Raw genomic sequence first — 25,353 nt, forward strand, 5'->3', positions numbered from 1 at the left:
CATTTTAATAAATCACTTGCTTTTAGTTTCGAACCCGGATTTTGATAATTGCTTTGTTTCACTTGGAAGCCCGAATTTTGAACTTCGAATTAGTCTTATTATCTACTTCAAATTTTGTAAAACTTTAACGAATTTTTGTTTATCAAACTCAAGGATTTCAAAGCGAACAAAGGCAACATTGTACAGGAAAAACATTTTTATCTCCAGCGCGCGAGACGACTATCTGTCGGAAATTCTAAAGATATGCTCTTTTTAAATATTTTGTGATAACATACTGCACATAAATTGAATTTTATGTGGTTTAAAGGCGAAAAACATGATATTTTCTAAATAAAGGTAAAACACAATACGTTAAAAAACGGCCTTATGGGCGTAATAAACCTCTTTAAAGGTAATGGGACAATAAGGATATAATAGTCTTATGCTTTCTTTTGCCAATAAATTTGCCAAGTTATTGTGCCTGAGTTCTACATGGGATGGAATGTTGTAAAAATGAGTAAAATTCATCATTTTTAGTAACACGGGTGGCTTTCAATGAAAGTTTGGTCAGGAAAACTTGAAAATTTGTTTTATGATATTCATCTGAAAATTCCTTATTTACGTGCTTCATAAATTACTTTTCTTTAAGTGCAGGAAGAAAAATCCAAGGACAGCTGATAATAAAGATAATAGAAGTAAAATGCGAAGGCTATAGAGTACTCCTTTTTCGTCTTAAAATAAACAACACTGCGAGCTACACCATCTCATTTTTCCTTTATTCGGAAATGATGGCCTGCTGGGTAAATATTGTTCTCGTCAAGGCGATGTATTTATAGAACAATCCATTTGGACTGCCGAGACTGAGTAATAATATTAATTCAACTTTTAGGAAGTCCACGTGATCAAAATTACTATCTTCTAGTTAATGCACGTTTTCTATTAATTATACTGTGAATGAATTATTACTGTTATTATTATTGTTATTAATGAATTATTAATTATATTGTTAATTAATTATTAATTATACTGCACAATCATCAAATACTGTTAATCTGCTGTAAAATTTCTTTCGAAAATGTGATAATAAATCTTCTTATGAAGGGTGAACAGGAGAAAGGAGAAACATTTATCAGTAAAAGATATGCATTTCATAACAAAAAAAAATGTTTTTTTAAAGATATTAAATGTAGTTAAGTTCATAATTTGTGATATTTGTTTCCGTAAGTTACAAAAAAAAAAAAAAAAAAAAAAAAAAAAAAAAAAAAAAAAAAAAGAGCGAACGAAACTTAAATGATCATTTTATGCTATGAAAACAATTTTTTTTTCATTCAAATGTAAAATTTCGTGATACTGGAAATAGTGATGATTGATTAATCCTACTACCTAATTTGTCAAAGAGCTCGCCAGCGGGTGGGTGATTATAATACTGATTAGGATATTTCCTCCTATGGATGTTTTTGTGGCGATTTTCATTTATACCATAAATCAGTATATATTTTAGGAATATAACTTTCGAGGGCTTATTCCATCTCTTAGGTGGTTAATCACAGTATGATTTGTACAAGGGTTGATCAAATGAAAAGGTACGAAACGACACGGTGGGTACAAATGTAGACTTTATTCAAAATATACACCATAGGCCTGAGCACAACGATCCCACTGATGAACAAGCCTCAGGATTCCTTGTTCCCAGAATTCTTGTGGCCGTGACGAAACCCAGTCCTTCACAGCGTCCTTGAGTACGTCGTCCGAGTTGAAGCGCTTCCCTTTCAAGTGTTTCTTCAGTGGACCAAACACATGGATATAGCAGGGCGACATGTCCGGACTGTAGGGCGGATGGTCCAACGTCTCCCACTTGAACTTGGACAGTTCCATGTGTGTGACTCTGAAGACACGTGGACGCGCGTTATCATGGAGCAGAACCACACCCTCTGTGAGCAGCCCCGATTTATTGTTCTTGATGGACCTGCGTAGGCATCGAAGTGTCGCCCAGTACACATCGGAATTAATGGTTTTGTTCTGTGCTCAAGAAATTCCGCAAGTAGCGGACCTTGAACGTCGAAAAAGACGGTAAGCAACACCTTGCCTGCTGACGGCACAGATTGGATTTTTTTAGGTGGAGGTGACGACACATGCTTCCACTGCATGCTGTCCCGCTTTGTCTCTGGCTCGTAGTGATGGCACCAAGTCTCATCACCTGTGACGATCCGCTCCATGAAAGTGGGGTCTTCCTGATACCGAAACAGATGTTGCAGTGTTGAATAGCTGCCGGTTTCTCACCTTCCGCTGTCAGAAATTGGATAACACTTCGCTGCTCCTCAGTCGTCTAATTTTGCAACGCGAACGCCATCCTGTCCTCATACGGACTGCTGCATCATTTGGACGCCACTCTTGATAAGAGCTTCTGCTCTCTCCTGCTCCTGCGGGTGCCCGCGCATGCTCCGATCCCAGTCAGAGACTCCAATCGCATCCCGAGATGCCTCGCTACATTCTCCAATGGCGGAAAATGCAAATATTTAACTGTTACGTTTTTACGTCGTTTCGTACCTTTCCATTTGATCACCCCTTGTAGTAATTTATTGCATATTTGTATATAAGAATAGTTTTATTTTAGCGAATTCTATACTTATCAAATTCAAATAAATATCTGGTCATTTTAATACTACTGATGGGAAAAGATGGGGGCACTAAAAAATTCAGACCATTCTTTTCATATGGTGGTTAAGTTAGGAAGCTTAGAAGGCTAATGAAAATCAAATGTTACCGTGGCTCTCAGACTGCTCAGGCTAAACTAACAAGTGGCCACCTTAAATATCTTCTCTTTGATAGTGGCAGAAAAGTCCACCCACTTTTGAAAAAAATGCTGTGACCATCCAGCTTCAATGGATCACATTCTGAGCTACATCGGACTTTCCAAGGAAGACTTAACATCCGATCCCCTTATTATTATAGATTTTTTTGGATGCCAACAACCTTCTGGAGCTGATCTGACATATGTCAGATCTCTCGAGGATAAGCAACCGCACAAAAACACAAGGCTAATAGACCCATAATATTTGGATTAGGTAGAGACTTATACTTGCGACTTTGCGCCTGTGTGTAGAAGGGTTATATAAAATGTCTTTGTTTAACAGTCTTTGGGCGTGGTTGACGACGTGCTATGCAGCAGCAGAACTGGTGGTCAGTTTCAAATGGAGAGCCGGGCATACACAGATTTTGGTTTTCACCTGTTAATCCAGTGGTTCTCAACCTTTATTGCACCACACTGTGTCCTCATCAGCGTCCGAAAGTCTTCAAGTTTTACTTCTTTAGTTCCTTTGCATTTTATTTAAGCGGTGTATTTCAAAATGTAAGTAAACCTGAAAATTAAAAAATTTTCTTTTTCTTCTTATTTCATAAAGGTGCACATAAATTTTAAGTTTATTAGTTTATTATATTTGACAAATATTTGCTATTTAGGTGTTTTTCATGTTAAAACCACAAAGGATATTTACACACCTTTTTAGAACGATTTCGGAACAATTCATCCCGGCGACGGGACTGCACATTTTTCACGTCTCCTGCTTCAAAATAACCTAATAACAAGTGGCGCCGAACTAAAAGCTCATCTCCATTCGCCTTTAAAAGGGACAGTATGTAAGGTATTTTCTCCCTCCTTTCCGCATGCCTTCATGGTGTAATTGGACGCATACTCGACACGTATTCGAGAGGTCCAAGGTTCGAATCCTAGCGAGGACACTGCACATTTTTGACGTTTTCTGCTTAAAAAAAACCTAACGATTCTACAAGTGTAGCATAAAAATAAAGAAAACTTGTTATAAAATTATGCAAGAATTATAATAGAGTCATTTTTGTTTCGATTTTAATACTACAAATGTGTGGCTATGTACACTTTTGAAGTCAAAAGCTGTTTCTGAAACATGACAGCTTTTGTGAATTTAATTCTGAAAGGTCTTAAATACGAATATATTTTTTAATGATTTTTATGCAAACGTACCTGAGAAATATAAATATTCTCCGACCAGAAGAGAGGCAAAAAAAGCATTCGGACTTATTTATTCAGGAAAACAGGGTGGATGAGTGCTATCTGCTCGGAATAAATAATTTCCCTATGAGTTGACCCACGACCTTTCACCAATGCTGTTTTCTGACTAACATTCCCATTTAATAGAATCGAAATATTTTAGCAAAATGAAATTTGCGCAAGCAGTAGTCAAACAGTATTAACAAAATTAATGCTATTTATATATGATAAAGAAACTGCTTTTTATTACTGCTTCAATTTTAAACTGCTTTTATTATTAAATGGAAGTATTCTCTTAGCATTAGTAAATAATAATATAATACAGTAAACCTGTGTGACATCCACACTTCAAAGTGACAAAGTGGGATTTCTGTGGAGATGATTGTTTTATAGAGTTGATACAGAAATACGATTTTATTTATTTTAATGTTTTAAGAAATATTAGTCACTTTTAGATATTGTCTAATGGGAAGCGGAGGCTGTGAGAATTTTGACTGTAATACTGTAATGTGAATATCACATTACTTAAGAATATGGCGTAGAAATGATGAAAGTTATTAATGAACTTAAGAATATCAGGTGGTTAGCAATAATTCATCGAATTTTGTTGCCACCCTTTCATTATTTCCTTTCATACGTCATCCGTGAGAAGCGGTGCAATCACCGGAGTGGCGACCCACCAGAGGCCGAGCGGTAAAGTCGCTGAACACTGGAAGTTCGGTCCGAGATTCGAATCTCGCGAACGGGCTGCCCACATGTGCGTTTTCGTGGTTTTCCCCATGTGTAATTTGTATACTAGCCAGTTTCCCTTAATAAGTCCTCCGCGAAGACATGCCTCCCCTTAGGCAGATAGCCCTCTAGGCTTTGATACATAAACCAAACCAAATCAAACCTTGTCTTGGGATTTATCTCCATCGATAAATTGGTTACTTATTAACCTATCACTTCAAGGTAACTGAGGTACTACTAGGGTGTTGAATAAAAACTCTCCTAAACACGTAGCTAATGCTGCTCGCATAAATAATTTTCAGAAGAAAGTAAAGCTGGTGAATGTTACAGACGAAAAATTCTAGTAAATTAAACATATAAAAACAGTGAGAATTTTACGGGCGTTATAATAATGTTTAAGAAAATTACAAAGCATACATAAAGTAATACCAAAAAACAAAAAGTACATCGAAAATAGAGAACAATATGCGAAATAATTTAAATATAACTACCAGGCATTTCTCCATAGAAAATTTCTTTCAGAATATTCAAAACAACAAACAATTTATCGATGGATGTGGGGGGTCCCGTTGACTGAACCTGCGTCGAAGATGTGAAGGTCTGTACGATTACCAAGCATAATGCCTCCCCAAACGAGAACACCGCCACCTCCATACCTGTCCCTTTCAATGATGTTCGAGGGATGATTGCGGCTTCCCCGCTCTCTCCAGATGAGTATGCGATGAGAATCGCTACTCAGACTGAATCTGCTCTCATCTGTAAAAAGTACTCGTCCCCATTCATTGTCTCTCCGATTCCGGTGTTCCCGGCACCACAGAGAACGCCTTCTCCGATGGACAGGTGTTAGAGGTACACACCGTACAGGGCGTCGTGCAAACAGACCACCACCGTGCACGGTAAAACGCAATATCGGTCGTCCAGTCGCCTGTGTCATGTGTTTTCCTATGTCCTGTGCCTGTGTCATGTCATTTCTCCCGCTGTCTGCCGCCTGTTTCTTCTGGCCTGTAAGGCAATATACCGGTTATCTGCGGGTGTGGTTCCTCGTGGACGACCACTACTAAACCCCCGGATAGCTGTTCCTGTAGTTTGAAATTGTCTCCAAAGCCGTGAAACGATGCTGTGAGTAATTCCGAACTCTGCAGCCACACTTGTCACACTGCGGCCTTCCTCCAACTTCCCAATGATTCGACCTTGGGTAAAAGCATCCAGATGTCGTCTAACAGACTGATTATTCGCCATTTCTCGCTGAGGCAGCAACTCGGTGTGATTTTAACTGCTATATGGCGTGCAATCTCTTTGCCAGAAATACTGATCTTGCACCGACAACATGCTTTCAGACACTCCCCCATTACGTCTACCTGCATATCTGTGCATGTGCTACCGTACATCACCTTACTTAATCTCCTGATTGGTCTTTCTGTCCGCTCTGCCTCTTCGTTCAGCTGATATGCTAATTTTTCGACTTCGTCCTTAATTTTTGCACACCAGTGTATATATGCATATAGAGAAACCCTATCATGGCGAACCCTCCCTAAGACCACCACATTTGAAGCTAACCAGTATTTCTGACAACATAACATCCCCTATCCAAGATGATCACTTCCATAGGAGATCAAAATCCGCATTAACCATGAGTCTTTGAGAAAGTTTGTTGTACATATACAGAATGCATCAAAACTAAAGGACAGACTATAAGAAGAGATAGAACCTACCAAAATAAATACTTTGCTTTAGCGAATATATGACTGATGGTAAGACATTACTTTCTGGAATACGCTTTCTCTTTCTCCCCACACCTCGTCTTTTTACAGCAAAAATATGGAGGCATTATCAGGCGGGCATATAGATGGGATGGTTCTAGCATATACTATCTTTTGGGTATTAATTCAGTTTTTATATTTTCATGCATTTTGTTTATGTATACTGTCTTTTTGAGGCATGGTTTTGCTTTCAATCGGTAACCTTCGCATTCGATCATTTTATATTGGTACTGAAGTTTACTTAAACCATCCAAATAAGTATTTAGTGGGAGACAACAGTCTCACTGCCTTTTCTTTTCAGTGGGAGAAAGAAGTGAATTTTTTTTCCTTCTCAGTATCTCCTTGAAGGACCCTCATCTGCAGGCCAGACTATTTCATAAAGACCGGATTAAGACTTTTAGAGAACCTAAGCAAATTAATGAATTTGGTCCCCCCCCCCCCGTGTATTTACAGTGCAACACTTGTTTTCCCATACTATTTATCTCTGTGTCTTCCTTAGCTGCACCATATATGCCACACTAAAACCGACAATGAGAAATTTGTATGGCGTTTCCTTTCCTTGATGCCTTAAACATCCCCTTATTTCTTATTTTTTTAATGGTTAATCTAGCTGTATCTTGAGTGACCTTTTTGAGCTGACCAATGCGATATTCGCTGCCTATTCTTCAGGTTTATTGTTCATGTCCCATTATTAGCGGATTGGGACGGATCAGTAAACGAATGAGGAGAAAGCAGTGTCTTTATCCACCATAACCTGTCTTACATGCGGATGTCTTTATCCACCATAACCTGTCTTACATGCGGATGTATTTATCCACCATAAAATGTCTCACTATAACCTGTCTTTCTTACCTCTTACAGGCGTTGTGAAAAACGGCCTGTAAGAGACACAACAACAAAAAAAATCTTCTAGCGCCTAACCACTTAATGTGCGATCATGTCTTCTGTGATGAAAAGTGTATATTTGTGTGGGTTGTATCTCTCTTTAATAGCTATCACTGTTCTAATAGTTTTGAAGCATTCCTTATATATATATATATATATATATATATTACATATAAATATGTAATATATTCAAACTCAGTTGTAATATATTCTCATTTGTAATATATTTAGGCTCAGAAGCAATGACCAGGAGCAGGAATTTTAATGGCGTAGAATGCAGAAACGATGATCCACAATGAATAGGAAATTTGGCAGTCAAGGCAGATTAAATCTTCAGTTTTATTTTCAGCAACATGTTGCGGCTGCACACAAGCCTTACTTTTTTTGATAGATTTGAAAAAAAAAAAAAAAAAAAGCAGACAGACTGCAGTTTAGCTAAGGCAAAGCGTAGAAAGCAAGTGCGTAATGTTCAGGATGAAATCTTAAGTCAAACCGAGTTAGTTTTGGTTCTCAAGGCATTTTGATGGGATAGTTAATATTGCTATAAAAATTAGTATTTGGCTGTTTGAGTTTTAGTTTCATTTACATCATCAGAATTACGTAAGAATCATACGACATAGATTTTTCTCGAAAAGACGCAGAGCAAATAGAGGTTACAATTTTTAGAATAGAGAAGGGAAATTAATTTACGCTGCTAATTTAATCTTTTACATATTCTTTATTTTTCTTAAACACACACACACACACACATATATATATATATACGTAATCAAGATATAATAATTAAATCTCAAAAGTAGGTGGCCAACAATCCAGTAAAAAGATCACAAATCAAAACAGAAACGAAAATAAAACGACTCAATCAAATAATGTAAAAAAATTACGAAATAGCATAAAAAATGGTTGAAAATTCTTTAGTCCTTTACAAGGAGCATACAAAACTATTTCAACATAGCTACATTTCTGAAATACATCTGACTATAAAAAAGTTAGCAGTTATATATGAAAGACCGAAATTGGAGAATGTCGACTTTCACCGGAGAATATCAACATTCACCAAATACGCCGGTGAAAGACCGAATATTTCACTACATTCTTGTATATTCGGACCCTCACCGGTGTATGTCGACAATTACAGATATGCTCTGGTGAAAGTCGAAAAGAGAGGTCATAAAGTGCCACAATAGTTTAAGTTGTTGCAATAAATAAGATTTGAATCACATAATTTAGTAAGTTTTATATTACTGTTATTTTATTTTCTCTTTTATTTCTTATTACTGTATAATTAAGTAAGTTTTTAACTTCTATTATTTTCCTTTCTCATTTTGATTGTATTGTGTGTTTTAGGTTCTCATGTTCTTAAGTTCTTATTTCAAGTCTCAAGTGCGTTTATTCGCGACTGAATTACGGAGAAGAAAATATAATATTGTTTTATGTTCAACATTCAAAATATAATATTGTTATATGTTCAACATTCCCCATTAGTACACGGTGAATGTCGACATTGACCGGTGTAAGTCAGAAATAAGAGTGGAAAATATTTCGGACATAACCAAGAGACTATGTGAATGTTGACATTCACCGGTGAAAGTCGACATTCTCCAGATTTCGGTGTTTCACCGTAACATATATATCCCAAACCAGGGTGGACATTTAACCATCGTTTTACAATTCCTTTGGATTTCTTTCCCATTTTTTACTTCCTTGTACGAAGTAAAAAGGAAGTATTGTTATCACGAAAAGTTTCAGGCAATATAGTTCAACGAAAATATCCCATTTTGACCCCTATCGAATGCAATTTAACGATGTTTTTACGTGATATCTGTACGTAAGGACAGAATAAAAGACTCTTTTCCTCCAAAAAAATTATGAAACTGCTTTAAAATGAATTCTGAAGAGAATTTTTCGTGGCGTCTGTACGAACGTATGTACGTACGTATGTATCTCGCATAACTCAAAAACGAGTAGCCTCAGAACGTTGAAATTTTGTATATAGGACTACTATAACTTGTAGATGTGCACCTCGTATTTTCGTTGCAATCGGCCGCGCCAAACGTATATAAATATATTTATATATATATCCACTCTGTTACCCGGCTCAGTGATATCAGTTTCTTTACTCTTATATGTTTGTAAATTGTACATTTTTTGCTTTAAAAATGATTGAATTATGTTGTTCTTATCTTCCGGTTAAGGTTTTTATGCCTTTAGTAAATCTGTATGCAATATTTTTAGAATTATCAACAATTTTAAAGTTGTTTAAGTGCCGCTGAGCCTAATAATTTTTTTCATGGCGGCCATTGCTTGTTTACATTTGAAACAGCAGAGTAGTGGGTTTGTTGCCCATCTAGAGAAACGTAGCTTCGCAACAACAAAGCTAACGCCTTCATTTATTATTGCAATTTAAATCATGCTTAATTCTTTCTGCAATTTTTTCGAGGAAATAAGTGTTTAAGATTTACTTCGTAATTTTTAATACAGATATTTTGAGTTTTTATATATTTCTGCCTTCTCGCGAAGTGAGAACTGAATTAATTAAACAAGAAATACTCAATCGTCTGTGAAAAACTGTTGCTTTTTTGTTTTGTTTGCTTAATTTCTTTTATACATCGTTCTAGCTTTATTATAGTATTTGAATAGAACATGTGGCAACGATTAGATAATTCTTTAAATGATATAAATTCTGTGCATTTTAAGTTATAATATGAACGAAATATAATATTGTTAAGTGAACCTTGCGCCAGAGTGTCGCTATGGTAAACAAAACGAATTTTAAAGAATGCATTTATTCTATTGTGGTTTATGCGCTGTCGGCGAAGTAGATTTAATTCAATCTAATAAGTGTAAATGAAATGCAGGAAAAAATGCGTATAATTTAATATTCCGTACAAAGAAGTCATGTGGTGTATACATCAGATTTTTTATTTATTGTTTTGGTTGAATTTAATGCTATGTCTATTTTCTATTGTGTAATATTTGTTGAATACGGTTCAAGACTCGAAATTCCCCTGCTATAAACGGCAGACTTTCGTGAAAGACTTTCTTAGAGAAAGTGACTTGCATTTACATTAACACATAAAGAAAAGTAAGGAAAGCTAATCCTCATCAGTCACCACAAGTTGGCCACGAGACAAACTGGTATAGTTTAATGATCTTACTCACTTCATCTTGTGCACTTACCCGCTGTTGAATCAGACTAGGTACTTAAAAATGCGTTACTTAGAAAAGATACATTTATATTATAAAGAAACCAATAGCTGATAAATTAACATTAGTTTTTTATGAGACTGCTTAAGCCAAATTATCTCTCCGTTTATCAAAGCAACTCCAACACAGAAGAAGGTTTAAACAAGCGCATTATTAAATTTCAAATTTAACAATTTGTACAGCTTGTGCTTATAATTGTCTCTACTTATTATGGGATTTTAAACTAGCACAAAATATAAAGTAAGATTTTAATTTACCTCCGGAATCAAAATACCGACAAAGCTTTGGCTCAGACTATTTGAAATGCTCAAAAAACGAGGCTAGTAAAATACTAATGCTGGTTTAAAGTAACTCTCAGAGTAAGAGGAGAAAGGCCAGTATCTCTTTCAGAGCTGTCTTTCTTTAACTTTAAGTAATTTTATTCTTATATATTCGTAGCTAATTTAAATACTAGAGGAAGCTGACGAAAGTAGATATAATAGTACAGTAAAAAACAAGATAATGAGTTAACATAAACCTTACAATATATCTATAAATAATGGATGATTTGAAGCAAATAATGAAAAATTAATTGCATGAAATTTCTTTCTGTCGATGAAAATATGAAAACAAATTGAGTTTATTTATATTTTTTTTATCTTTTCTGAATCGCTATTGAGATAGACAAAAATAACATAGCAATTTTGATAAAAGTATTCTTCGAATTGCTAAATTCTCTGAATCGAAATGTTATTTGTACTTAACAGCTGAAAATTTTGTACTGAAACCATATTCATAATAGAAATCTGTGGCAAAAAAAGATTTGTAGCTCACGATCTAGAAATATTTGAATAATGTAAATTCCGATCACCAATATGAGTGGAAGTTAAGGATTCAGTGCTCAAACACAAGAAGTGCTCAAACAACAGCAGACGATAGCAGGTAATATCAATACTTTGAAAAATAAATAATTAAAAAGAACGGATGTGGGAAAGGGAGATAGAAGTTCATTAAATTTTATCGCAATGAAACAGAAATTTCTTACGAAAACTGCAAAACGGCTAGAGAAATTCAATTTAAAAATGCATTTTGAAACAACACTGTAATTTTTCACTTTCATTCTCAACAAGAAAAATAACAAAGATGCGTCTTCTGCATGTTTGGCGAAGTTTATTAATGCACTTTGGCGAGTTTATTTTCTCAGTTACAGACTGCTTTCGACTTCCTGCACATTTTGCAGGAAGCTGCTCATTTTCATGAACCGGTTCTATTCGATATTTTCACACGTATAACGGAAGGCAAAACAGACATGATTCGAAACGTTCTCAAGAGTATATTTTTGAAGAAAAAAATAGTTGACAATTTCATTTTTTACCTCTGCTACAGATGGACGGTCTGGATGCTCGTTATTTTCAGTTTTATTGTGACATGCAGGCTCTTTCTAGGCGATTCTTTCACATGCACCTCATCAACGGATGAGCTACCTTTGCGCTACGTGCAGACCAAATGTTATGCCGATTCTGTCTACTCATCACCATTTCAAGATGATGGAAAGGTTACATTAAATAATAGGTCACCATATAAATATCAGCGATACCAATGGTATTATTCATGGGTGAATTTATTTTTCCTGTTACATGCTTTCAATTTCTATCTGCCTCATCTGTTATGGAAATCTTACGAATTGGGGTATACAAGGAGTCTCATAGATGGTGTTGAGAACGTTTTTGCCAAGGAAGAGAAAAGAAATCTGGAGCTGTTGTTTTTGGCCAAATATGTCCTGGCCACTCAAGAAAAACATAAGATGTACACAGCCTTGTACATCTTCTTTGAAACTTGCAATTATGCCATATCACTTGCCCAAACACTGTGGTTGATTGCCTTTTTCGATGTAACAGGTGTTCCAGATAGCATTCCGATTTCTATCAAGACGTGGTCAGATTTCAAGGAATTTTACTTCCCGTCAGAGGGTATTTGTGTTTTTTCCAAATACGGTACTTCTGGAGATCGCCAAAAGTTTGCTTTCCTTTGTGCCTTACCTCTCAACTACCTATATATGAAATTATTCTTGTTCCTCCATGCTTGGTACATATTCCTCACCATTCTATGTGGGATCGTCTTGGTTTATCGAATAATTTTATTAGTTCCATCTCTGAGAATGAAAGTAATCCTGTTCTCAGCTCCGTTAACAGAAAAAGAGACTCTGAAATCGCTCTGCAGCCGTTTATCATATAGTGATGCTTTTTTCTTGACAAGGCTTCAGAAAATCATGACAGATATCGACTTTGCTCAGATGCTGGAGAAAATATGTGTTGTGTCTCAATACAAAGATGGAAAACACGAGGATGACAGTTTATCGCTTACAGAAGAAGTTCGTAAAGAGATAGACAGTTCGACTGCTACATCTCCATTGTAAAATTTCAGACATAAATCTGTAAGCTTTTAATATTTCTGTTTCGACTTCAGGCCCCTATTGCAACATTAAAAGTAATTGCATCGACTCTTGAAAGAACGTTTATTTTTGCAATCATTCATGATCATGCAATTAAGCTATCGAAACGCATTTCATGATGCTTTGAATAATTATAAGTGCTCATTTTATTGAAAAAAATAACTAAAATGTTAAAAAACGTGAAAAATATTTAGAGTATTATAAATTTGACAGGTTAAATTGCTGAACTATCCAAATTTGCTGTAAACAGCTTTTCGTACAACGGTAGTGATTTAAATGAAGAATATATTAAATTATTAAGTTAAGGTATGTATATATACTAAAAGAAAGTGTTACTAAAATTAATTAATTTTCTTAAAAGAATATTTCAGCTGTTTTAAAGTATGCTTTATGACATGATTTTACTTGTATACGAATGCGCATATTACTTTTTTCATGTGTATATAAATTTATGGCAGTTTAAAATGAAGGTATGCTAGCTTTTTATATACGTTTAGTAATTACCATTTATTGCATATTTAAGAATTAAGTCCTATAGTTTAGTTCTTTTAAATTTTTCGAATGTTATATGAATCAGTTTTATAAAATCAAATGCTATTTCGGTACTGTTCTGTTATCGGGACCGGAGTCGTCGTCAAATGTTTCGCTAAACTAAGAAGTCGCCAGTGTTTATGTCGAAAGTCGTTATAATGTTGCCAGTGTTTATGTTGAAAGTCGTTATAATGTTGCCAGTGTCTATGTCGAAAGTCGTTACAATGTTAACTTTTTTAAGAAAAAGTAAAAAAATGCTTTTTCAGAACTGGCAATGAGAAAGCAAATTCTAAAGATGTAACGGCCACTTGTGTTTTTATTATTATTGTATTTACCACGGATTTGAAAATTTGGTCTTGCCTAATGATGAAACATCTTCCATACAATTTCTCCAGGAACGAGGAAGTATTCAGTCTGAACAAAAGTGCACAAAAGACCATAAAAGGATTTTTTTTTTTTTTTTTTTCTGATTTCTTTGGCAAGCTGTTTAGATTACATTAAAATGTCTAACTTTACGAACATCTGATGTTATTTTTTCGCTTCGATTTTTCTTCAACTTAAATGTACCGCAAATAATTTCGCGATTATTTTTATGCTTCGAATTTTTCCCCAGATCGTCAGCTTTTGGCAGTGTCTGAATCCGATCCCGATAACAGAACAGTACCGCTATTTCTATTTCAAATTAGTACTTTGATTTTAAATTATTAAAATTTGGTGCAAAAATACGAAATATATATTACAGAAAACGAGTACCTATAGTTAGAGATGATTTTGGTGTTTCAAGGAGGTGGCCGTCATACTAATGTGACGATGGTGCGTCTCAGCGAGCTGACGAGGTCACATCGAGGTAATACAAAGTTTATCCATGTTCTCAGAAATATTAGCCATTTTCAAGGACAGTGATCTAAGACAGAGTGCACTGTATACATTGTACTCCAAAATATTTGGTTTAAAACAATGAAAGTTAAAAATACGTTAGTTTTCTGACAAGATACACATTATCCTCATTAAAGAATTTGCAAAAATTTTTATTTTTTTTATTTTTAAGTCCAAAGGGGCAATTTGCCCAGAAGTACTATTAATTTCGTTTCTTTCGGCATTTTGCGTTGAAAACTATAAACGGCGAATAACTTTTCAAATTGTTGCCACCAAATATTAGAGCCCTGTATTATATTTAAAGAAATTAAACAATGAAAAATCTGCATAAATGTATGTATATTTCTCTCATTATGATAAAACAACGGTACCTAGAGCCATCAAAATTTGAATAGCGATATCTTCCATACAATATGGGCATGTGGAAGTCCTAATTTGAATTTGAAATTTGTTTTATTATAGATTTCATATTTTGCAACACTTCAACGAATTTTTGATTAACAAACTAAACGATTTCAAAGCGATCAATTGCAACACTATACGGAAACAGAAAAATATTTATATCCCCAACGCACGAGACTCTGTATCGGAAATTTTAACGATATGTTCATTTTAAAATTATTTTGCGATATTGCTGTTAAAATGAATTTTGTGGTTTAAGCGCGAAGAACTTGATACTTAATAAATAAAGGTAGGTAGCACACAAAACATTAACCCTTTAACTACTTAAGACGTGTTCAAACGTTTTCAGTGTTTCCTTTAAAAACGCTTTAGACGTCTTTACAGGAATTTAAAATCGCTCGAAAAATATTAAAGAAGTGTATAAACGAAGCCTAAATTTAGCCAAAAATGCTTAAAGGCCCGTCCACACAAGTACGCTCGAAGCGTAGCTGACGAACGCGCTTTTACGTTACCAGCGTAAAAGCGTCCAAACGAGTACGCTTGCGAAAAGTGCGTTTAACTAATAGAATTATTTTGCGCAAAAAATCACGTGACGCTGTAATATAGCGTCAACAGAGCTGTATCTTATTACTGCGCTGTGCTTCTGTATGTTTGCGGCAAGTTGTCCGAATCAGATGTTTTTTTTTTTATGGCTGAAACTTTACTATTAAGTGCAGTTATTAAGCAGAGGCAAAACCGCAAAAAATGGCAAGAATGAGTCCGAAAGATTTATTTAGAGCGACCTGTTCAAAGAGGTGGGGTTTTTTTTGGGGGGGGGGTTACTGCCTTGTTTGCAAAATGAATATCCGGAATTATATTAAATTCCTACTATTATCTCACACTCTCCCCTATTTATCTTGTTCAAATTTTCAGTACATAAAATGCTTTTTATTCATCCACTCAAGTTCAAATACAATTTTTTAAACTTGTAGTGAATGACACTTGATGTTAATACAGCTTTTTCACATATTTTAAATTTTTAATTAAAAAAAATTCTGTTTGTATTTTTATTTATTTATTTATTTGTATTTTTTAAATTTTTCTTTGTGGACCTAAGTAGGAATTGACTTTTTTTTTTTCTTTTCTTTTCTTTTTTTTTTTTTTTAATATTACTTGTTTTTTAATTACTTCAGGATGAGTATCGACCAGTTTGACAGACTTGCAGATTCTATATTGTATGAAAATTAGGATTTATAAAATTGGTTTGGAATACAGTATATAAAAAGAATTAAATTACTTAATTCTCTTTGTATACACCATCCACCATATAATAAAACCAACTTCATATTTTTTTAACTCTCCCTCCCTTGGTCTTTTGTTTTTCTTTTTATTTATTTTTGAATTTAGAATGAGGTTCAAACTTTGGACAGTTTATGAGAAATTATGTGCATGATAAAATATGAAATAAAGTAAAAATAAAGAGAGAGAATTTATAGATGATATATGATAAAGAGATGCAGATATATTATTACATAAGGGTTTCTATTTGCAATCACATTTTTAAACTAAATTAAAAACACTAATAATAATGAGTAAAATAAGAAATGAAAACAATAATAATAGGTAAAATAAGAATATAATGATTCATGATTAAACATAAGAAACACGTTTAAAAATGAGAAAGCTAACTCAATTATATACTGTCTAAAGGTGAGGTTCGAACTCGCCACCTTTCCATTTGCAAAGCAGCGCGCTGACCACTCAACTATCTGTGACAACAGAGTTTGCAAAAAATAATGTAACAAGTAGAAGTCACTGCAAAAGTAATTTAATTAAACTTCAATAAATGATTGTTGTATGACAAAAGTTATAACTTTCCTCCAAAATTCCGCAATTGTATTTTATTGAATACTCTTTCACAGTCAACTGCTTTATTTTAGAAGTTGTTATATTGCTGAAGTTAGTTTTTGGTGTATTTAATATTGGGATATTTATAGAGCTTTTTATTACACATGATAATTAAGGAGAATTTTGTAAGGCAAAAACTTTGGGTAAAAGTATAGTTTAGGGTACCCCTTGACGAAACTTGGCGGTACATGGATACCGATTTTGTGCAATTCTTTAACTCGTTATTTTGGCTTGCGAAGCGGAAATTTTTGAGCCAAAAATCGCCTCTACACAAAGCCAAAATAACAAGACAAACAATTGCACAAACTCGGTATCCATGTACACATCAACTTATTTTCACTTCAAAAAAAAAAAAAAAAAAAAAAAAAAAGCACAATTGCACAAAAATGGCATTGCGCACTCCTTTGACTTTATCCATCTACACGTCGACCTATTTTCACTTAAAAAAAACCCGAAATGCACAAAAATGGCATTGCGCACTCTTTTAACTTTATCCATGTACACGTCGACCTATTTTCACTTAAAAAAAATCCCAGAATTGCACAAACTTGCATTGCGCACTCCCTTTACTTTGTCCATGTACACATCGATATATCTTCACTTAAAAAGTCAAAGGAACACCAAAGTCTACAACATAGGCAAAGAAAAAATACATAATCTCAATAAAATACATTTTAAACTTAACAATAAAATAACATAAAAAACGAAAAACATGTTATACATTTAAGCACTACCAAAAGCAAATATTCACTTACCATAATTTTCGAGTTCGCTTCGTACACCCAGAGCCACGTAAAAATCAAAATATCAATCATACTCAAATGACCTTTTTCAAACCAGGTACTCTTTCTGATCGAACGCTTCACATAGTGACTATCTGAGTCTTTCTTCCTGCAAACCCATTGAAATCCAACTAAACGGTTTTAAACCACACCCCAAAAACGCTTACAAAACATCCCATGATTCAAAATTTCCCAGATTCATGCACCCGATTACGTCACAATAGGGTTTCCATAACATTCAAATACTCAGGCTACCATAAATGAAACAACAACTTGGCGATAAATCAAACAAGAACTTCGCCATAATACAAGGGGTACCTTAAAGTCTACTCTACCCAAACTTTGATTTCGTAGAAACTGTAATTTATTTAGGCTCCTATTACTTACGGTGTTATAAATAGATGAAGCATAGGGATATACTGGTCGGATCATTGCTTTATAAATATACAGTTTTCCCCTTTAATGAAAATTTTAAATTTATACCAATATATACGGTTTGAGAAATCTGAAGATGGCGTGAACAATGCTGATTATTTTATTGCTGTATATTTATTGCTGTAGTTTTTAAATTGCTTTGTTTTCAAATTTTATTTCATTTTTATGTATGTACTAATATACAGTTTATAAGTGCGAAAGTGTGCTTGTTCAGCATATCTATATATATTAATTAAATAAATCTGATTTGAAATTGCATGCACTAATGCGATATTCTCGTAACTTGAAAAACACTACACGTAAAGTATTGTCTGAGAAAAATATTTATGAAGAAAATTAAATTTCGTCTCCTTACTCGGTGCTGTGTAAAACAATTTAAATAAGCTTATTAATTTTTTTCTTCTTTATCAAAATCAAATTAGTTTCTTTTTCATCTACATATGAAAAATACCAAAATCTTGCTGTCACACTAGAAATTCTTAAAAATATAAAACTCGTTTTGTTCGAACAAAAGTTTCTGGGGAATTTCTCTAGGTCAGCAGGTAGTAACAGGACCACTGAATGCTTTGTTTGAAAAACCGGATGAAGTGGATGATTTCACCCTCAAAAGTTTTCTTTAATAAAGCAGATGCGGTCCAAATTGCTTCTGAGAAGTGTTCGTATTTGAATAGCTAGAAGCTTGAGTTGGAAGACTTATTGCTCCCGAAGCAATCAGTCAGACAGCAAAAAAATTTGTTATAGATATTTCTCTCTCTGTGTTCTTGAAATCCTGGAATGGGCGAAAGTTTATTTTGTTTTACATATATAAGGAAACTGCATGTAAAGCAAAACAATTCCTGGCACCCATTGTATGTTAATCATTCTATGTCCCCTCAGCTGTTCGGTTGGATATTATGAAAAGAAATTCTTATACTGCTTTTGTATTACTTGTATAGTGAAAGATTTGAAAAAATTAGCTTCATATGAAAAGTTTTTCTCTGATGAACGAATACAGCTGAAAACATGTTTCTATCTTCCGTATATCCACAAAACAACAAGAAATAGTAATGTACTCTTTTGTGTTGTATTACATTTTTATATTACTTCGTGGTAAATTTTTCGATTCTTAAATTTCTCTCTCTCTCTTTTCTTATAATACAGAAGCACTTTTCAAATATGGCTGACCTACAGTGAGTCCCAAAATTGAGGGTACACTTAATGCTAACTTAATTTGTAGGCTATTAAGAATAGAAATTAATATGCAAGTTTTCCTAGTTTTGTCCTATTAAAGGATATGCATTTTTCTTCTTAACTACACAAACAATAAGTTATAAAACTCCGTTAAAAAATATTATATTACTTTAACAAAAATCTTCAACTTCTGAAAGTCACAAAATTGATAGTACACTTCTTAAATGACTGTGTAAAACTACCAGTAAAATTTTTAAAATAATTTGTACCTAAGATTTATACAAAAATACAACTTTTTAGTATCCAAATATTCCAAATTTGAGCTTACTACCTTTCTGTATGACAAATATGGATAATAGGAAAGAAACGACGATTGAGGAAAGAAATCTGGCCATTAATCTGTCTAATCAAGGCAAATCTTTGAGAAAAATAGGAGAAATACTTGGAAGAAGTGTAAATTCTATTAGCAAAATCATTCAAAAATTTAGAAAGGATGGTACGCTGGAAAACCAAGCAGGGAGAGGCAGGAAGAAAATTCTCAGTTCAGCAGCAGAGAGGAGAATTGTACACAAGTAAGGTTTGATCCTACAATAAGTACTCCCAAAATTGCCTCAAGTACTTCAGAAAATGTGGGTAAATCTGTTGCTGCAGAAACAGTGCGCACAATCCTCAGAAGGGTTGGTTATAATGGCAGAAAAGCTCTTAAAAAGCCTTTCATTATTAAAATAAATAGAGCTAAGAGATTAAAATTTGCTAAAGAGCACATTATAAAGCCTAAAGAGTTCTGGAATTAAGTTATTTTCAGCGATGAGATTAAATTTAATGTTTTTGGCAGTGACGGTCATCGTATGGTGTGACGCAAGAAAAATTCAGCTTTAGATCCAAGAAACACAATTCCAACTGTGAAGCATGGAGGTGGGTCAGTAATGGTTTGGGGCTGTATGGCATCATCGGGAGTTGAAAAATCTAGTGTTTATTGATGGAATAATGGATAAAATGGGTTATCTTGATATACTCAAAAATAATTGGAAGGACAGTGCTACTCAATTGGGACTAGGATCAAAATTCGCATTTCAACAGGATAATGATCCAAAGCATACAGCAAATACTGTCAAAGAATGGCTGCTGTATCACTGCCGAAATCAGCTGAACACACCCCCTCAATCTCCTGATTTGAACGTGATCGAAAATTTGCGGTCCCATCTTGAAAAAGAGGTCCGAAAACATCAGATCACAAGTAAAGAACATTTGAAAGCATGTACTAAAAGTGGAGTGGGAAAACATTTCACCCGAAATTAGGAAAAATCTTGTCGATTTAATGTCTCGGTGGCTGGAAGCTGTCATCAAAGCCAGTGGGTATGCTACAAAATATTAATGTGTTGTTTTTTTATAATTTATGTAATAAAACAATTACATGTACCCTCAATTTTGTGAGCTCAGATTTTTGAGGATTTCTATTGTACATTTTGTTTCTATATTTCATGCATTTTTTTATGTCTATTCATGAATAAATATTAAGATTAGGTATATTTCTACATCCTCGTCTAAAGGTTTTGGTGACTGTCTTTATCTGACAGTTTTTGTTTTCATTCTAAATATGAATTCTGTCGTAGAATGGAGTGTACCCTCAATTTTGGGACTCACTGTATGAACCTAAATTTTTATGCTATAAAATTTTATATAAAAATTAGTTGTAATCATTAGACACAGCTTTGTGTATATTATATTTATGAATATATGCCTGCAATTAATACTAAGAATACTATTAATAAAATTCGTGATATAATTAATAATGAAAATACTGTTTAAGATAAAAACCAATCTGGATCTTTTTTTCATTATAGGGTAACATGAGCCAAACAGTTTTCGTTAGAAATATACAATTATGCTAACTAAACACATCAGATAGAAAATATTTTATCGTCATCATCGGCTATGATAAAAGGTTTTTACGCTTAGGATTTTGGATTATGATAAAGCACACAGGACCTATTCGTCTAAGGGAAAGGAAGTCTTTGTGGCAGATTTTTTTGAGGGAAACAAACTGTTAATTCACAATTGCACTTCTGGAAAATTTCTAAACCTCCCATGCAGCCTCTAGAATTTACCGGTGCTCAGCTATCTTACCGCTTGGAGACTAGTTGGCTTTCTGAAGTTAAGCAATATCTATCTGAATTTGGATATTTGCATAAAAAACGAGCAAAATAAAATGGCACATTGTAAATAGTACATTTTACTGAAAACAAACTTTCTTTGAAGAAGGAACTTTCTTTGAAGGGAATAAGATGGATGCGTTTAATTAAACGGCGGCCAATGACAGCGTTGATCATAGGTTTTTGTATAGGAAATCATTTTTTTTCGTGTTATCGTATAACGGAAAATATCCACAGATTATATTTTACAGTTTTTAAGAAGTCACGAGTTATCTATTTTAAGAGAACACCTTCGTGGGTAATTTTCTAAATAAAATTGGTTTGAATTCACGTTACGCATATGGAAAATCATGAAGACACCAAGCTGCTAAACTGTTCGGTTGCCAATAACAAACTACTAACATCCAGCAATCTTATTCACTCAACTATAGTGAACTTAAATTACTGTTTGTATATTATTAGTACTATTAAAATAACAAAAGTATTTATTCTAATAAAAATTTTTGTTTAAATATCCTCCCTAGTAAGGTATTTCCTTTGGTTGGAGATTTGATGTCAATAATTAATGCTATGTTCAAACAAGACATTTATTTAGAGTATAATGCTTCAAAAATGTATGCTGGGATCCCTAGAAAAAAAATATCGCCGGAAAATATATCTCCGAAAAAATATTTAATTATTCATATTCTTATGATTAATTATTAAATAATTAATAACTGTTATAATTATTAAATGCAATGCTTATTTTTACTTTACAACATGTACAGCAACACTCTTTCTGTACAAAAATACTATACTGAATAAATTATATTGCAAGCTAATGAGTAACAACATTGCTTTGTTTAATTAAGATACAATAACACGCCGAACAAATATTAATTTGGAAGTCAAACAACAAAAGTCAGCGTTATATTTTCAAATTTTCACAATCTAATTTTCATTATATCTTATCTCGTTCATTAGCGCTTTTGCAGTTGAGGATGATGGTTCGGTAAAACCATCGAAACTAGTCCTGTGAAAATTTGAAAATATAACGCTGATTTTTCTTGTTTGACTTCCAAATTAATTGCTTTGTTTGTTATTAATATGTCTCGTCTTTCCTATTTCAGATAAAGTGTACTAGTGTTTCTTGGACAGAAAAGAGAGAATTTTTAAATTGAGTCAATAAATTTATGATACACTGAAAACAATTTCAGGTTATAATTCCCTTTCTGAATATCTTGAATTTATATAAAAAAGTAAAATGCAAATTTAATATTATCACCCTTAAATAACACTCAAATGTTCCGTTTATTACTCTTAAAACTACATAATAATTAGAGCAAAAAGAAATTATTTAAAATAATTATTATTTGCATGCAGTGGAAGAAGATAGGAAAATGTTGAAAGTTTTAAAGATTTTTAATTAATGACAAAAATACAGACAGAAAATCGGAAATAATACGAAATGTTTCAGCAATATCTCAGAAGGAATGAAAGAGATATTTGTCAGAATAGAATTTATTGATAGCAGTTTAATCAGAGAATTTTAAAACCAATTTATTTGAAAATAAGATTGTTTTAGGGAAGTAAACTCGTAAGTTTCGCAACTATACCCTGCGGTATTGAGACGGTCATCATGGAGATTCTAGTCTAGTGCAATTCTCTTGCCAGCTGACATCTACGGAACAATATCTAGTAATTAATTTCACTTAGCGGAATCATTGAAGTATAATTCTGGGAGGGATGGGAAATAACAAAAGAACTGCCTGACAAATTTTCTGAGGTTTAGGATTATTTTCGCGACTTTTTACGGGAAGTTGGGTCCAAAACTAGTGACAGTTTTAAAGGGATTCGCAGAAAATCGCTCGACAGGTTAAGGCTAAAAAAAAACACCCTTTTGGACGTAATTTAAAATCGGAAACCTTTCAGAATTTTTTTTTTTTTTTTGTAATTTATTTTAATCTCGGAGATTTTTTTTCGGTACTTTTCCATTTCGCCGGCGCAAATCTCGCCAAGCAGAGTTTATTGGTGACAGCACACAGCATACACATAAAAAATGTTGACAAATGTTAGTTCTAAGAATTTTTTGTTTTGAAAGGTATAAACATTTTAACGTCGTTTAAAATTTTGTAAGAAAGCCAATATATAAAGACAATGAATTTGTAAAAAGACATTAATTCAAGAATTTACTATGCTTTCATGGCACAACATCCTGATTCGCCACTTCACCCCAAGTGACCCCAAGTAAACTACGCTACAAAATTTAATTCTCTCAGTAATTATCTACATTAATTTCAAGTTAAATCTTAATTTAGAATACAAGTTTAAATGCAAGAATTATTTCCATTCGTACGAATAGCTTACTCAGAAATTATATAAAACCGCAGTGCTTTACTTCGCTAGTGCATTCTCATTAGAATTGATGAATTTAACTCTTGACTTTGTCTTTTCTATATTTTCGCCATCAAGTGAGCGGTGTTATTGCAGCCTAATTGACTTAATTACCGTCCGCGAATGGCCTTAGGGCATAAAATTGAACTATCTGGCTAAAAGTTCTATGTAACTTTATGGCAATACTGAAAGAAATAATCAATCTGATAAAAAGGGCTGCGACTTGTTTTGAAAATGAGGAGTAAAAGATTACCAGCGAGATATTCCGTTATACCATTATTGGCGATTTTTTGGCCTGCGCCGGCAAAACGGAAAAGTACCGTTTTTTCTTCCTTTTTCTCAGTTGGTAGTTGTAGTCGCGCACTTTTAATTATGATTTTCTTACATGGTTCCAGAGTATGGACGTATTCCCATTTGTTTCTCTCTGTGTATATACGCATGACTATAAGCGTAAATGCTTATGTACAAAACTTCTCATAATACTTTATCTTTAATAAAATACTAAAAACAACTTCAGGTATCTTCTGCAGTTAGCCACAATGCAAACACAATAATTCAAAATTACTGAGCTAAAAGTCTGGAATTTGACTAATACCCCAGCTACAACTTTGAGGAAGAAATACTGATGTAGGCATAAAAATGTAACTACGAAAGAGGTTAAAATTTAGAATAGGACATCATTTTTATTTACTCTCCAGATGTCTCCAGAATTCTTTTTTTTTTTTTTTTTTTTTTTTTTTTCTCGTAGTAGGAAACAGAAAAGTTCAACTGTTCTCAAGCAGGGTCTTGAACCATGGTTCTTTCACTTGTTAGCTAGACGTGCCGGACCAGTGGATTCTTTTTACTTATCTTCAGCTTAACTAAAGATTTTATATCAGTAATCGATAAAAAATCACTTAATATGGTACTTCCGTGCTATCGCAACCACCTTAGAAGTCGCCAAACTCTGGTAATCATGGCATAACAGTTATGTACCCATATCATTGTAAGTTGCAATCCGAAAATTCACTAAATCACATTTTTCTTCTGTAAAAAACTCCAAACTGCGGCAAGGTGATTGTGCTAATACTTAAGTACACTCAATATTACGTAAAGTCCATTAATGTTTTCTTCACACCTATCTATATACGTTCTTCTTATAAATTGTTACAAATGTAAAATAATTTAAATGAAGTTAAAATATTTCAAGTATGGATATAGTATTTAAAAAAATACTTTTAAGGAAATAATAACGATTAGGGTTTGTTAAAGCTCTTTATCTAAAAATAATGATGTTTTCATTGAGTATTTGCATTCTAGATGTAAATAAAATGCTAATTTGATGCAACTGCGGTTATCAATGTACTCTATACTACTGGGAATTACAACTCCATAGCAATGAAATAGCATGAATATGGTTTAATAGAACAGGATATGGTTCAGGTGTAGGTTTATTTTATTATGGCAAAGCATCTAGGGGTGTCTGCCTAAGGAGAGGAATGTCTTCGTGGAGCACTTTCTAAGGGAAACTGGTTCGTATACCATTACAATGGAGAAAACCACGAAAACGCCCATGCAGTTAACCCAGTCTTTAGGATCCGAAGCTCGGACCGAATTACCAGCGTTCATGAGCTTTACCTCTCGGCCGCTGGTGGGCACTTTAACAGAATATAGCAAAGCGCATAAAGGTAAGGACATGAGCTATGCCTTTGTGGAGGACTTCTCAAAGAAAACAATTTCGTATTTATGC

The 25,353-nt window shown here is 33.7% G+C and overlaps 1 protein-coding gene across 1 annotated transcript; it reads left to right on the forward strand.

Moving 5' to 3' along the window:
- Positions 1 to 11,783: 11,783 nt before the first annotated feature.
- Positions 11,784 to 13,063, forward strand: LOC118186341 (innexin inx2-like). The gene has a single exon (XM_085822502.1). It carries the CDS (start codon positions 11,873 to 11,875, stop codon positions 12,977 to 12,979), a length of 1,107 nt encoding a protein of 368 aa, XP_085678628.1. The 5' UTR covers positions 11,784 to 11,872; the 3' UTR covers positions 12,980 to 13,063.
- Positions 13,064 to 25,353: the final 12,290 nt, after the last annotated feature.

This window comes from Stegodyphus dumicola, chromosome 8 (genome assembly GCF_044657685.1).
Source record: "Stegodyphus dumicola isolate Sdum_Otavi_A_Nest chromosome 8, ASM4465768v1".
NCBI lineage: Eukaryota > Metazoa > Arthropoda > Arachnida > Araneae > Eresidae > Stegodyphus > Stegodyphus dumicola.